Source organism: Miniopterus natalensis, chromosome 18 (genome assembly GCF_054644295.1).
Source record: "Miniopterus natalensis isolate mMinNat1 chromosome 18, mMinNat1.hap1, whole genome shotgun sequence".
Classification (NCBI taxonomy): domain Eukaryota; kingdom Metazoa; phylum Chordata; class Mammalia; order Chiroptera; family Miniopteridae; genus Miniopterus; species Miniopterus natalensis.
In genome coordinates, this window is record NC_142098.1 from 9,984,681 (window position 1) to 9,998,366 (window position 13,686).

Sequence of the window (13,686 nt, forward strand, 5' to 3'; positions counted from 1 at the left end):
GGTTAATAACCCAGCCAGCTTAAATCAAAGGTTTTTCTCACTTAGGTTCTAGCATATGGATAGTAACTGACTCAAGCACTTATCTGGAAAGCAGTGATCAAAAAAGAATTTCTAGGTCAAAGCTTAAGTTACAAAGGACGTGAGTGGCCTCAATCCAGATGACTCTTCAACTCACTCCTTTACTGACAGCACTTTATAAATCACACGAAAAAAAAAGTCTGCCTCTTTCCACCCACCCCAAATGGCAAGAGCTAATGTGATCTGTCTGGAATGTGGTCACTGTAGCTTTTCATGTGGATTCCAGGAGCAATCATGGAAGGTGGGCAGGATCAAGCTGTCTCCATCTCTGCCTTCCCCAGTGTTTTAGGACTCAGCTAATCAGTGAGCTCACCAATAAAATCATAATAAATTAGAAATATGCTAATGTATACCAGGGAAGCCCTTCAGGGAAGAAGTCTATCCTCAGAACTAGTGACTTTTTCAAAGGAAACTGGTCATTTTTGGTCCTGGAGTGTGGTGCTCACCTACTACTTGAGCACAGGCACAGTTACAGTCACTGCTTGATATGCAGCCACATGAAGGTTTGACAGGACCTCAACTGCATAAATTTGAAAGTTTATAAATAAAATTGCTCAGGCACTCCTGGTCTGACTTTCTCAAGTCTAAATAGGGAAAAACATAATACACCTTTTGTATCACCCCATACTCAGAATAGCCCTATGGTCAGTACCATCAAGTTGTATGAACTAATCAAAAGTTCATTTCTATTAAAAACTTAACTATGCCAATCTCTTTTCTTCAAGTAGCTGTACCTTACAAAGTTTCCTTTACCTTGAGCCTACTGTCAACAAGTTTGTAATAAAGCATACACAATATATTTTGACCATTAAACACTGGCACAGCCAGCAAACTCCTCTGCCCCAAGATTCGTTTTTTATTCCTTTAAATTTGACTCTATTTTAGCAGTATTTTTTTAAGTTTTTAAATTTGTTGTTTTTCTCTTAGGCTGACAAAAATCTATCCCCTCTCCTGTCCTTAGATTTCAGGTTATTCCAACATATTTTTGCAAAGGTTTTGTGTCACTTGCTAACATCAAATTTTCACCTTTATGGATACAACTTCATGTTAATGGGAATAATTAACTTTGCAATCCAAGTGTTGAAACCTAACTTGCCCACTTTTAGAAAACCCTTCACGGATCTCCATTTTACTACGGCCCTAATAACCAAGACACAATATTCAGAGCAGCGCAAATAATTAACCCCCAGATTATGTGAAGGAAAAATCGATCTAGATCCATCTCTCTTTATACCATTCCTTTGGACTTTCCCAGCCTCAGCCCATTTTACTGGTTTCCCATGTTTAAGGTACACTGCTGATAAACTAAGGTCTGGCTAAACCAATATAGACTGTGCCAGCCAGTAACATACTGGGAATTCTGCTGTAATACAACTCATCAGAGGGTAAAATTTAGTACAGGAGTTGCACCTTGGACTCATTCAAGCCAATCTAGTTCCCAAAAGTAACAAGATCCTCATCACAAAGATCTCTAACATGGTCTTGGAGTGTACCCCCAAGAATGGTACCCAAGCAAGGGTCCCATAAACTTGACTGACCTAAATCTGCCATCATCTCTAAACATTCACCAGCCTAGAGGGGGGAAAAAATGATCCTCACCTGTAAGAATTTTACAAGTTTAATGTGAAATTAAAAAAAAATACAAATAGAAAGAAGTCCACTTTCTTTAATGTACAAAAACGTATGAGTAGAAACAAAAGCAAATTAAACATTATCACATATGTTTACATCACTATCTAGCTCTTCATATCAACTTTACTATTCAAACAATAGAAAGCAGGTGACAATTTAGGGGCAGGGAAAGAGATAAAACAAAAAAACTTTTCTACCACGTTTATTCTACACTGTGTAGAGCTGTGCTCACAGAGACGGCTTCTTTTACTTCTCCACTGTGCAGGAATTCAGTTGTATATAAAATTGAACCTGAATTTTAAAAAGAACAACAGCTTTATTAAAAACAGTATTATTTACACAGTTTCTACCTTAGATTAGAGATTTTCAACCTTTTTAATCTCATGGCACACATAAACTAAAATTCTGCAGCAGACCAAAAAAAAAATATTTTTTGCCAATTTGACCAAAAAAAACACCACAGGTACAATTTTGATTCATTCACCAGATGGCTAATGTTGTGTTCGCTGCTGTCATTTTTTTATTTGACAATGTATGGAAAAAGAGGTCAGTGCCCCTGACTAAATGGTCAGATATTGCATGTTTTTAAAATTCTTGTGGCACACCAATTGACAATCGCTGCCTTAGGTAATAAAGAAATTTATTTGGACATTTCTACCCTCTCTTGACATTTTTGGCATTTTCTACACCAAGACACACTTCTCTCTTACCTGTCACATCTTACACATTAAAAAACAACGCTGTCAAACACTTACAATAATAATTTTTTAAAAGAGTATAAATTTGATTAATTATCAACTAATAAGTTCCTGGAGGGAAGAAAAAGGTTTTAAACTTCATTGTATTCTGACCACTCAGCACAGTTCCCAACCTGATAGGCGGTGTTTAAATAAATAATATGACTTTTTTCATATCCCATTCTTTAACTTGTAACCCAGCAGCAGACCAAAGCAGAGTAAAAAATGAAGTTTAATTAGTGTAACAAAACAGGCCAATTTTACTCAACAAGCTTTCATAGAAGGCAAAATGACTACTGGAATTGTTTTTAAACTAACCTTTGTTATGCACTTACCAGGTGCCTGGCACTATTATAAGCACTCTATGTGTGTTATTTCACTTGTTTCTCACGATTCTATGAAGTGGGGACTACCATTCCCATTTACAGATGAAGAAAAAGGCAAATACATATGTATAACCATTTGTCTATGGTCACACCGTCAGGGGTATTGAAGGTGGAAATCAAATCCAAACACTGACCACAGAATCTGTATTCTTAACCACCACGCTATTCTGTGATTCCTAGCTATGGCTGGCTCTAAGGAGCTCAGCCAGTATGAGTCAACTTTAAAAAAAAGCATTTCTCATCACTCTGCCTTAAAAAAATACAATGTCCCCCAAAAATGTATACACACTTTGAATAATTACTAATTCCAGTGGGTTAAATCTGAAAGGAAGAAATATCAATTGAGCTATCAGTTGTTAAAATGTGTTTACATTTTTTGGGGGACACCTCATATATCAAACTCCATGTAGACTTTTAGGACATAATCCCGTATGTTCCAATATGGGCCTGAATACAGTAGGTTCCAGAAAGGAGAAAGATTACACCAGGAGATTCAATCTCCACATTTCCATGTAGGTAACTCCCTTCATATTTGTTATACATTTTTGACTACTATTTTTCCATCTCTTCTTTGAACGAAGACTTCAAACTTAATTGTAAAGAGTATCAAATTTGGGGAAGAGCAGTTACCCAAATACCACAATGTCATGCTGGAAATTACGGCCACTTTTAGTCAGTGATGTTTAATCTATGCCTTGCACAGGATGTAAGGGTCCATCTACTGTCTTAACTTCCTTAGAGACCAAAATTCATGAATTATCCCTTCTCAAGTGGCTCAGAGTATTTTAAATCTGGCAGCTTAGACGAATCAACCACAAACGTTCAACATTCCATACCTGCTCAAAAGTTGAGGGAGGCTAGAAATGATGGGTCCGTATCCTGGTGCATTGTCATACAACTCAAACAGTGGTGCGGCTACCAGCTTGTAATTTTTAGGGACTGCAAACAAGGCTAAAATAAAACAAAGCAGTACTCATTGTCTCTAATTACTTATATAATCACAGCTTCTACTTCATTTGCAAAGGAATCACCAATTTTATATTTGAGAAACGTTTGTGGAAAAAGATAATTCTCATTAATACATTTTGGTTCTGTCTTTTAAGCAAAGTTCATAGTGAGAGCTATGAAACTGACTCCCTAAAGAGATTCATGCTATTAACAACCAAGAGCACCTTATATAAGTTCTGGCCCTGGGAGGAAGAGGAGAAAAAATTTGTAATTTATTTTGGGTTCTACTTTAAGAGTATTCTAAGAAACAGGATAATTACTTGTTAAAATGAACAACAAGCCTAAAGATATGCTATTTTTAAAAAAAAATTTCATCTGGTACTTCAGGCTCTAGTTAAACTCACTTCCCCTCCAACAGTATATGACTGGCACATCTATGAGAAAAACTAGGTAATTCTGTATAAACACGCTATGTTTTTAATTTTATAGTAAACCAAAAACTCAATGAACTTGAAGAAAATGCAAACAGAAGTATTCTTGAAAACAGAAGTAATCTACAAAAAATTTCAGATGGCTGAACTCAAAAACAAAGTAACTTACCTTTCTCTTGAAGCTGAACTAAAAACAACTTCTTATGTTCCTTGGGTTTTGTAATATGTGCAGGAATATATGGATACTAAAATAACAAAAGAGAATACTTTGCTGTTGCCAAGACATCCCTTATACCTCCATGCCTCTATTTATCAGCTTCTCCCATTTCAGACATTAAGCCCAAATATCAACCCTCTGAGATCAAATTCCTCATAACCCCAACATTATTTTAACATATATCCTGTGGCTTCATTTATTTCTTTACATGTTTATTTCCCAATACTGTGCAAACTGCTGAGAGAAGTAGAATCCTTCTAGTCTGCTCTTTACCAGGATCTAGTACCTAACATGTGCTAATAAAGAAATGCTTTAATAAGTATAAAACAACAAATAATTAACTATTCAATCGCTCAAGACAAATAGGTAGACACAAGATTTACAGCTTAAGAAATTTACAACAGAATGAAGTCTGATAATTCTCTTTCAAAAAATTGTTTGTTTTTCCTAAAAATATCGTTACTAAGTTAAATTTTCTAGAATCTTGATGTGCTCTAATCCTTTTCTTTTAAGCCTTTTTCTCCAGTCCTCATCTTGGCATTTATTTTAAGTCAATTGTGCTTTATCAAAAAGACAGATACAAAGATGGTGTGTGCTCTTTTCCCACTGACTCCTAGCCAATATCCCAAATTTACAAGTACACAACACATACGTTACATTTTACATTAGCAGAGCCAACACTAGGGTTTAGTGAATTAAGGGAATTGTCCTAGAACCTTGGTAGGGGGACATGAATGAGAGTATTCAGAAAGCAGCCTGGAGAACTTCAGTTCTCAGGTAGTGAGCACTAGCATCAGCTTCCATCACACTTTATCTTCCTATCCCTCAGCTCTACTGGGCAGTCAGAAGGACAGACAGAAGAATCTTTAGAATTGGCCAACATTTTACGCAATTCTTGACCTGGGACGTCTTGTCATGCAAAGAAGCTATCCAAGTCATAGAGCCTTGTCAAAAGAATTCAGGATCCAACTTTGAGTAACTATTCCTTACTACACAAACTATACTTTAGGTGTGGGTAGCCAAGTAGTTGAGAGAAGTTTCTCTTTATTTAAGGATCACAATCCTAATGAATTAAAAGATCCAGGAAATTATCATCAATGAACTACTAAATCACAAAGGGGACAATCAGACATTATAAAATTCCTGACGAAAGCACACAATACCACCCATGGTAGGCAGTCTCCAAAATGACCCCCAATGGTCCCTCTCTGCTGGTATTCACACCTCTGTGTAGTTGCCTCCCACAATGTACTTTGTGGGTTTCTGTGACTGACAGCATACAGTAAAACTGATAGTACGTTGCCACCAATATTAGGTTATGACAGATGTAGCTTCCTACTTGGGCACTCTTTCTGACAATGTCTCTATCTCTTAGATCACACACTATGGGGGAAGCCAGATGTCTTAATGGGAGTTGCCCTATGGAGATGCTCTCATGGCAACTGAGGAAGGCCTTAAGTCAACAGCCAAAAAGGAGCTGAGGCCTTCAGTACAAGAGACCATAAGGAACTGAGAGATCTGCTAAGAAATACACATGTGAGCTTGGGATCAGATCTTTAAGCCTCAGTCCAGCCTTGAGATGATGCAATCCCAGCTGACACCTTGACTAAAACTTCACAAGAGACCATGAGCCAGAAACACCAAGCTAAGCAACTCCCAGATCCCTGACCCTGAAAAACTAAGATAATAAATGTTTGCTGTTTTAGGCTGCTAAGTTTTGGGGTAATATGTTAGGCAACAATAAAAAACAATATACCACTTCTGACAAGGCTTATACTCCCCTCCCAAAAATTTGAGCCTAAATTTAATCCATTAATCTAACTATCAATGTTCAGGAGAAGGTAAAGAACTACACGTTCAAAGACAACAGGGAATGCAATCAGCAATGGAAAAACAAAGGACTTTAAATAGCCTGTTTTCTTTCTTTTTTTTAAATATATAAATATGTTTTTATTGATTTTATTTTATTTTTTAATATATCTTTATTGACTTCAGAGAGTGGAAAGGAGAGGGAGAGAGAGAGATAGAAACATCAATGATGAGAGTCATTGATCAGCTGCCTCCTGCACACCCCAGACAGGGGATGGAGCCCACAACCCGGGCATGTGCCCTGACCGGGAATCAAACCCCAATCACCTGGATCCTAGGTTGGTGCTCAACCACTGAGCCACGTCCAGCCGGGCTAAATAGCCTGTTTTCATTAACAAATAAATTACAAGGAAAAATAAAAGAAAGACAGGGGTCCTGGTTGTGTAGTTCAGTTGGTTAGTGTGTTGTCCTGATTTGCCAAGGTTGCGGGTTCAATTCCAGTCAGGGCACATATAAAAATTAACCAACAAATGCATAAATGAGTGCAACAACAAATCACTGTCTCTCTCTCTCCCCCTTCCTCTCTCTCTAAAAAAAAAAATCAATTAAAAAAAGGAAAGATGGGGAACCAACCTATAGATGTAAAAAAGACTTAAGAGACTATCCTAATTCACATAAAATACAAAAACAAAATAACAATAAAACTTAAAACTATAAAGAACATGTGAACAGTGACTATATGTTTAATGACATTATGAAATTATTATGATGATAATGGTAGTACTGTGGCTTTTTTTTAAAGATCCTTATCTTTTAGAGATGCACACTGGAATATTAACTATTGAAATTATATCAAGGATTTGCTTCAAAACAATCTCAGGCAAGTGTAGGGGGAATGGCGCAGCGGGGGCAGGGGGCTGACGAAGTTTGACCAGGAGTTGCTAACTGTTGAAGGTGGATAACAGGTAACAATATATTTACTCCTATATTTTCTCTACTTTTGTATATATTTGAAATTTTCCTTTAAAAGAAAAAAAAAAAAGGTGGATTTTAAACTTTTCATCTAAATTAAGAAGGGTAAAAGGAAATTTCAAGTCAAATTCTATTATGATCTTTTTAAATGGCTGGAATTAAATCAGTTTACTACTTCCCCAAATGCCCAGCAAACATAACTGAACACTGACCTGAGGAGGTTCAAAATTTGGTCTCCACCAGTTACCAATGCAGTCATCAATGACCCAGTCTTGCAGGACTCCATCTTGACGACCTAGTATCTGTCAAAAAGAAATTATATAGCCAGTAAACAACAAAATATACATACCCATAACACCCTTCTTCAATGAAGAGAATTTTTTTGGCAGCACTCCTAATAGAGACATGCTTTCCACATGGAATTCCTTTCTATAACTTATTGTTTATTATTATGTGTGTTACTCTGCCCAAGACATACACTATTAGTTCAAAACTGGCAATCCAGCATCAACATAATCAGAGAGGACCAATATGTTGTTATACCCTAACTATATATAAAAAAAACAAAGATTACCTATATCAGCCAATGGTATACAATAGTTTTTATAGAATCAACTATAGATTCTGTGAGTCACCTACCTGATAAAGTTACAGAAGTGTGCAAAAATCACAATTTTCCTTTTTATGATTCTGTATAACATTAAACTTATATTGTTTTAATCAAAGCTGTACTCTGCATTTTAGTCAAAATTAGTCAGAAATGTTTCTACGAGGTTCATGACAAAGAGCAGTTCCCTATTCCACTTCACTCATTACCACTGGCTATAACTCTTAGCTGTTTTTACCCCAATATTTAAAATCTATGTTTAGAAGCATTCAAAATTCTACAGAGGCCCACTATGGAACAAAACTACCTGCATTCAGAGCTCCAGCTTCACGACATACTAACTGTATAACATCAAGCAAGTTACTTGAACTCTCTGTGCCCCCGTTTTCTTATCAGTAAAATGGAATTAATAATAATACCTACTTCCTAGGGCAGTTGTGATAACTAAAGGAGTTAGTGCATATAAAACACTTAGTGCGTGGCACACTAAATGCTCAATAAATGTTGGCTTTTATCAACTATTATCATTACACAAACATTTCAAGTAAAAAATAAGATAAAGTAAGTATGAGTTCATTTGCAGAAAATAAATATTGTACACACTAACACTATGGGACTTAAGTTTTATTTATTGAAAAGTAAATAGTCAAAATATACTTATCCTTTTCACAAGACATAAAAATCCTAATTATCCAGTAAGTGGATGGTATTAACAAGGGCCAAAATAAAACTGTCAAAGTGGTTAAATAGAAAAATACCTCTGTCATTAAGCGTTTTAGTCCTTCAACTTCATCTTCTCCTGGGTTAAGTTCACCACCAGGTCTGCATAAAGGTTAAGAATTTCAGCTTTCAACTCAATACAATTTTGGGATAACAGGTAGAAGACAATAGTTATTTCTATCAAGTAACTGAATAACACATATTTTAGTGTCACATGATGAGGCAATCAAAGGGAGGGGGAAGAATGTGCTAGAAATAGAAAGCTGAATTCATGTTAAGTCACTAGACTAACAGTACACAAACACTAATTTTAAACAAACAAAACATGAACCATAATATAAACATTACATAATTGCTTACCACCAGTCCACCCTAATCTCTTTTCTCTGGAAGCTATCTAACAAGTGAAGTCTAGAAACATCCAGAGAGCAATGAACAACATTCTTTAAGTCTGAAAAATGGGGCATTTTTCCAGAACTCCAACCTAAATATTTGAGACCTCTCTTTTGGTACAATCTGGTCAGATAGTTGTGAACTAAATGTATATCAAGAAATTTATGAGCTTAAATGGTAAAACTAAAAATGTACCTATAAAAATGTTAAGCCATTTTAAGAATAGGAAATACTATTCATCCTAAGAAATAGTATCAACTGTTCTTAGTAATGCTACAGTGAATCTAGTCATTGAACTTGGACCAATTTGTTTAACAGGGCTTCTATCAAGCTCAGTCATCAACATCAACAATATACAGAAACAGGTAGATCTCTAGTTAGGCAATAAATGAGCACTGCCTTGTAGAAAAATTACTTGTGATTTTCTCTTTCAAAAGATCCATGAACAGCCGTGTTTGTTGAGATAAATATCTAAGGGCTAAAACTATATTCCAAAGCTACATAAAACAGAAATCCTATTAAAAGCTGTCTTGCTGTTAATTTCCGATGACACTTACAGTTTGAAGAAAGTTGTTCCCAGCTGTAGAAGTAGCACATGGGGTAGCCGGTGTTCATGTACAATCAGAACCCCTTCTACAGTCCTCCTCATTCCAATTTTATCAAATTCCTCCCTCATGCGTTGAAATCTGGCCGCAACAGAGCTGTCCTTTTCATAGAGGGGCTCTTTTGTACCAAAAGTATAATTGGTAAGAGGGTACCTGTGATCCAAAGACAGACATTATACATAAGAACTAGAGACCATAATTTATCATCATAGATACCAACCACATATATACATTTAAAAAAGCAGATAGTGTATATACTGTATAGTCAGAGATGTAAGATTTGTCCAAAGTTACACAACTAGTTAATGGGACAACAGAGACTAGAATCCAGGTCTTGGGACCCTAAAACTAGAGCTTCTATTACATCAAGTGTATAAATCACTATCCTTAAGGGCCTTAAATGCTTGGAAAAGTAGTTATCTGGATATCTGGTAATCCTCTGGTTTTAGATCATGGCTAGTATAACATTACCAAGCTGGCTAAGGTCCCTTTGGGCTCCTCTGGCTGCTAATCAGAAATTCTATTAATTACAGGCAATAATGGCTAATCTCTTTTTCTACAAGTTGAGGCACCTCTCCTGTTTTTTCTATTTCTCCCAGTCAACTATCCTCAGACTTTTTTGGTACCACAACCCTGTCCTCTGCAGGTGAACTTTTCTTTCCCCTCTAAAACCTTTTTAGCCTTCTTTATTTATTTCATTCATTATCCTTATTCTTCCCTTCTCCTCATTCAAATCTTCTGCCCACCAAACCTAATCTGAATATTCTCTCCTCCATCAAGAATTCAAAATATGGCTCATATTGTTGAGACACTTTTCATCTTGCCTAGTAAAGATCAATGTTTTCCTTAAAAATAGTTTAAAATACCATATTTACATTCATATCACCTTGTAACCCCTCAATCATGAGACTTACAGTAAGAAGCCTTTGATTATAAGCCTTTGAGTAAGAACGCTTTGACCACATTGCCTAGCCCCAAGATGTCGGTCTATTCTATAAAAATGCCTTGACATTAAGTCAGTAACTACATAACTAATCCACTCAGCTATTCTTGAAAGGGAACAAATCAAGGTGCTAAAACTTAAAGTTCATTCCTGCCCTGATTGGTGTGGCTCAGTGGTTAGAGTGCCAGCCTGCCCAAAGGAGGGTCTCGGGTTCGATTCCCGGTCAAGGGCGAGTGCGTGGGTTGCAGGTCCCATCCCAGCCCCTGGTCAGGGCATATGTGGGAGGCAACCAATCAATGTGTCTCTCTCACATGAATGTTTCTCTCTTTCTCCTCCCCCTCACCCCCCTCCTCTTCCATTCCCTAAAATCAATGGAAAAAATCCTCACTCCTCAGGTGAAGATTTTTTTTTAAAAAAAGGTTCATTCCAGAAGCCAAATACTAAGCATAAATGAAGCAACTCTAAAATATACCACTTCCAGGTGCTTCAAAGATTTTTAGAAAGTAATTTCCCAGTAGTCCCAATGTTGAATCTAACTAAGATCATCATTGTTAGCAGCAGCAATCTCACCCAGCGCTATGTGCCAGGCAATTTTTATTTTTATTTTTTTAAATATATCTTTATTGATTTCAGAGAGAGGAAAGGAGAGAGAGGGAGAGAGATAGAAACATCAATGATGAGAGAGTCATTGATCGAGCCAACAACCCGGGCATGTGCCCTGACCGGGAATCGAACCCAGATCACCTGGATCCTACGTCGATGCTCAACCGCAGAGCCACACCCGGCTGGGCTAGGCAATTTTTAAACATGCTTTACATATATAAACATTTAGTTCCCACAAACTAAGTTACAAAGAATTAAGGATAGCTATAACACATCTCTACAAGAGCAGCTCTCACATCAATAAGGAGATGCAATAAAGAGGAAACATACTTTTCAGCTATGAAATGAGTGCCAGCCCAGACACATACATATTATTTCTATCACTCTGTGAGCTTTATAAAGCAGAGACTACATCTTACTTCCTCACCACTGTATACCTAACATTGTGCCCAATGCCTGGTACAAAGTAGGCACTTATGCAGTATTTCCAGAAGAAAATATATGGGGGGAGGACTTATTTTCAATTTACATCATTACTCACACATGTGAATTGAGTTTACAACACCATGATTATTTCTAATACTGGATTTATATAGAAGAGGAAAAGTACTGTAAACCCATCAACCCATATTTAATGGAGCAAAGATTAAAACATTTTCAACAGTTCTACATAATGGCTTAGTAAAAACTGATCCAATAATCAAGGCAAATCAAGGGAAAACTGTGAGTCCTAGTTCTAATCACCACTAAAAGTAATCCAGAAGCTGTGCTTTCACATTTTTTTTAAAGGGGAACATTTGCCTTTTCCACTTCATGGGAATCTTATGAGGATTTTTAAAAGAAGTGATATAAAATTAAAATGTTATGTTAATGTAATAGCTATTCACTTGTATATACGCAACTAATTCCAGATTTCACAAACCCAACATTTTTATCTAAATTTCCAAGCCACCATCTGTTTTGCCAAATAAAACAATAACCATATTTTCTATTTCAAATCGCTTTTTAAAATTTTTATTTATTGATTTTTAGAGAGAGTGAGAAAGAGGGAGAGAGAAAAAACAAAAGGCAAATATTCCCCTTTTTAAAAAATGTGAAATAAGCGTTGTCCCACTTATTTATGCATTCATTGGTTGATTCTTGTGTGTGCCCTGACCAGGGATTGAACGGGCAACCTTGGTGTATCTAAACAACCCTCCAACCAACTGAGCAACTAGGCCAGGGCTCAAATCGCTTTTGAGGGGGGGAAATGCATTTATTTGAATATGAAACAGAGAAAACACCTGAAGTGTCCTACCAAAACACCAGTATCAGTAAACCTTTGCATCTTTTAAACAGTGACCAGAATTAAGCGGCCCCCTTCCTCCATTAGGGCCAGCATCACAGTGCCTCACAAGCTCTCAGGACCATTTCTTGAGCAAGACACAGCTCAAGTGTCAATTACCAGCCGCAGAGAGATTACTTGTGAGAGTGACCTCGAAATGCAATGGCTTTAAGTGCTTAAACAGAAAGGTGTGGGTAACAAAACGCACCACAATGCGTTCCCTGGAGTTTCGTTCTAGTCTCCTCCAAGGACTGAGCACAACCGTAACAGCATCCACCCTCCCAAGAGGGGGCCTACTGGGTGCCTGGATGCTCTCACTGCGGCAGAGAAGACATGTGAACGCACAGGGCAGGCCAGGTAGCCCTAAGCACACGAGTCAAGTGTGTGTTCATGAGCTAAAATGCAATACAGCAGTTAGGGGGACACTAAGGCTACGCGTTGTAGCCAGGTCTCGAAAGCTTACTGTCAGAAAGATAAACGCGTTTTGCGGTTGCCTCTGGGGAGGTGGAGGAAAGAATGAGTACAAAGCGAACTAGGGTTCTTCCTATGAAGGGGCGTGGGAACAAGCCCCCTTGCTTGAAAGGAAAACCCCCTCAGGTAAGACTCTTAACACCTTGGCACTGGAGAACACGGAAGGGGGCTGCAGGAGGTAGAAAGGCGCACTCGCGAGCGGGAGTGGGGCTGGTGGGGCGGTGTAGAGCCTGCGAGGGCCGGGGGCGCGCAGGAAGGAGAAGACCGGAGCCTCCAGCAGCGTTCGCTACACCGCTAAACCCGGGAAAGCAGCGCGGGCAGGCCAGGCCGCACTTACAGGTTGATGGTGCGCTCCAAGGTGAGGGGCTTGGTCTGCTGGATATACTTGTTGCCGAACTGGTTGACCCCCCGGGGCCAGCCGGTCTGTGAGCGATTGGGCGGCACCACGGACATACTGGCGAGTACTGGCGGCGAGCGGAAAGAGGGAGAGACAGGGAGACTTTCCCCGTGCGGGCAGCGGTTCTCTGCGTCCCACTTAGCAGCCGCCGCCCGCCATTAACGTGAGAACGCAAGGGGAGGCTTACGCACGCCGGAAGTGCATCCAGAGCCTCGGGCGGCAGGAAGTAGAGAGGCGGTGGCCAGCCAGGCCGAGCACTATTGGGCTGCTGGATGGTGGGTGGTCGCAATATCTGGAGCTCCCATTGGTAAGTCAGGCATGGGTTCCGCCTCCTCTTACTTTGATGCTTCCTACTGGATGGTGCTGGGAAAGAGCGCATTCTGGGAATTATAGTCTCAGTAGGGAAGTAGCTG

At 38.4% G+C, this 13,686-nt stretch overlaps 1 protein-coding gene across 1 annotated transcript; it reads right to left on the reverse strand.

Moving 5' to 3' along the window:
- Window positions 1-1,724: 1,724 nt before the first annotated feature.
- On the reverse strand, window positions 1,725-13,412 carry NUDT21 (nudix hydrolase 21). The gene is made up of 7 exons (XM_016221075.2): window positions 13,214-13,412; window positions 9,488-9,688; window positions 8,576-8,639; window positions 7,423-7,512; window positions 4,382-4,457; window positions 3,670-3,784; window positions 1,725-2,001 (listed from the first exon to the last, which is right to left on the reverse strand). Exons 1-7 carry the CDS (start codon window positions 13,327-13,329, stop codon window positions 1,980-1,982), a joined length of 684 nt encoding a protein of 227 aa, XP_016076561.1. The 5' UTR covers window positions 13,330-13,412; the 3' UTR covers window positions 1,725-1,979.
- Between the last annotated feature and the right edge of the window lie 274 nt (window positions 13,413-13,686).

Coding starts and splice junctions, on each gene's coding strand:
- NUDT21 (XM_016221075.2), bottom strand. CDS start 13,329: ATGTCCGTGGTGCCGCCCAATCGCTCACAGACCGGCTGGCCCCGGGGG. Junction 4,458..7,422: donor CAAATTTTGAACCTCCTCAG/GTCAGTGTTCAG, acceptor TTGTTATTTTAG/TATCCATATATTCCTGCACA. Junction 2,002..3,669: donor CTCCCTCAACTTTTGAGCAG/GTATGGAATGTT, acceptor TTTAAAATTCAG/GTTCAATTTTATATACAACT.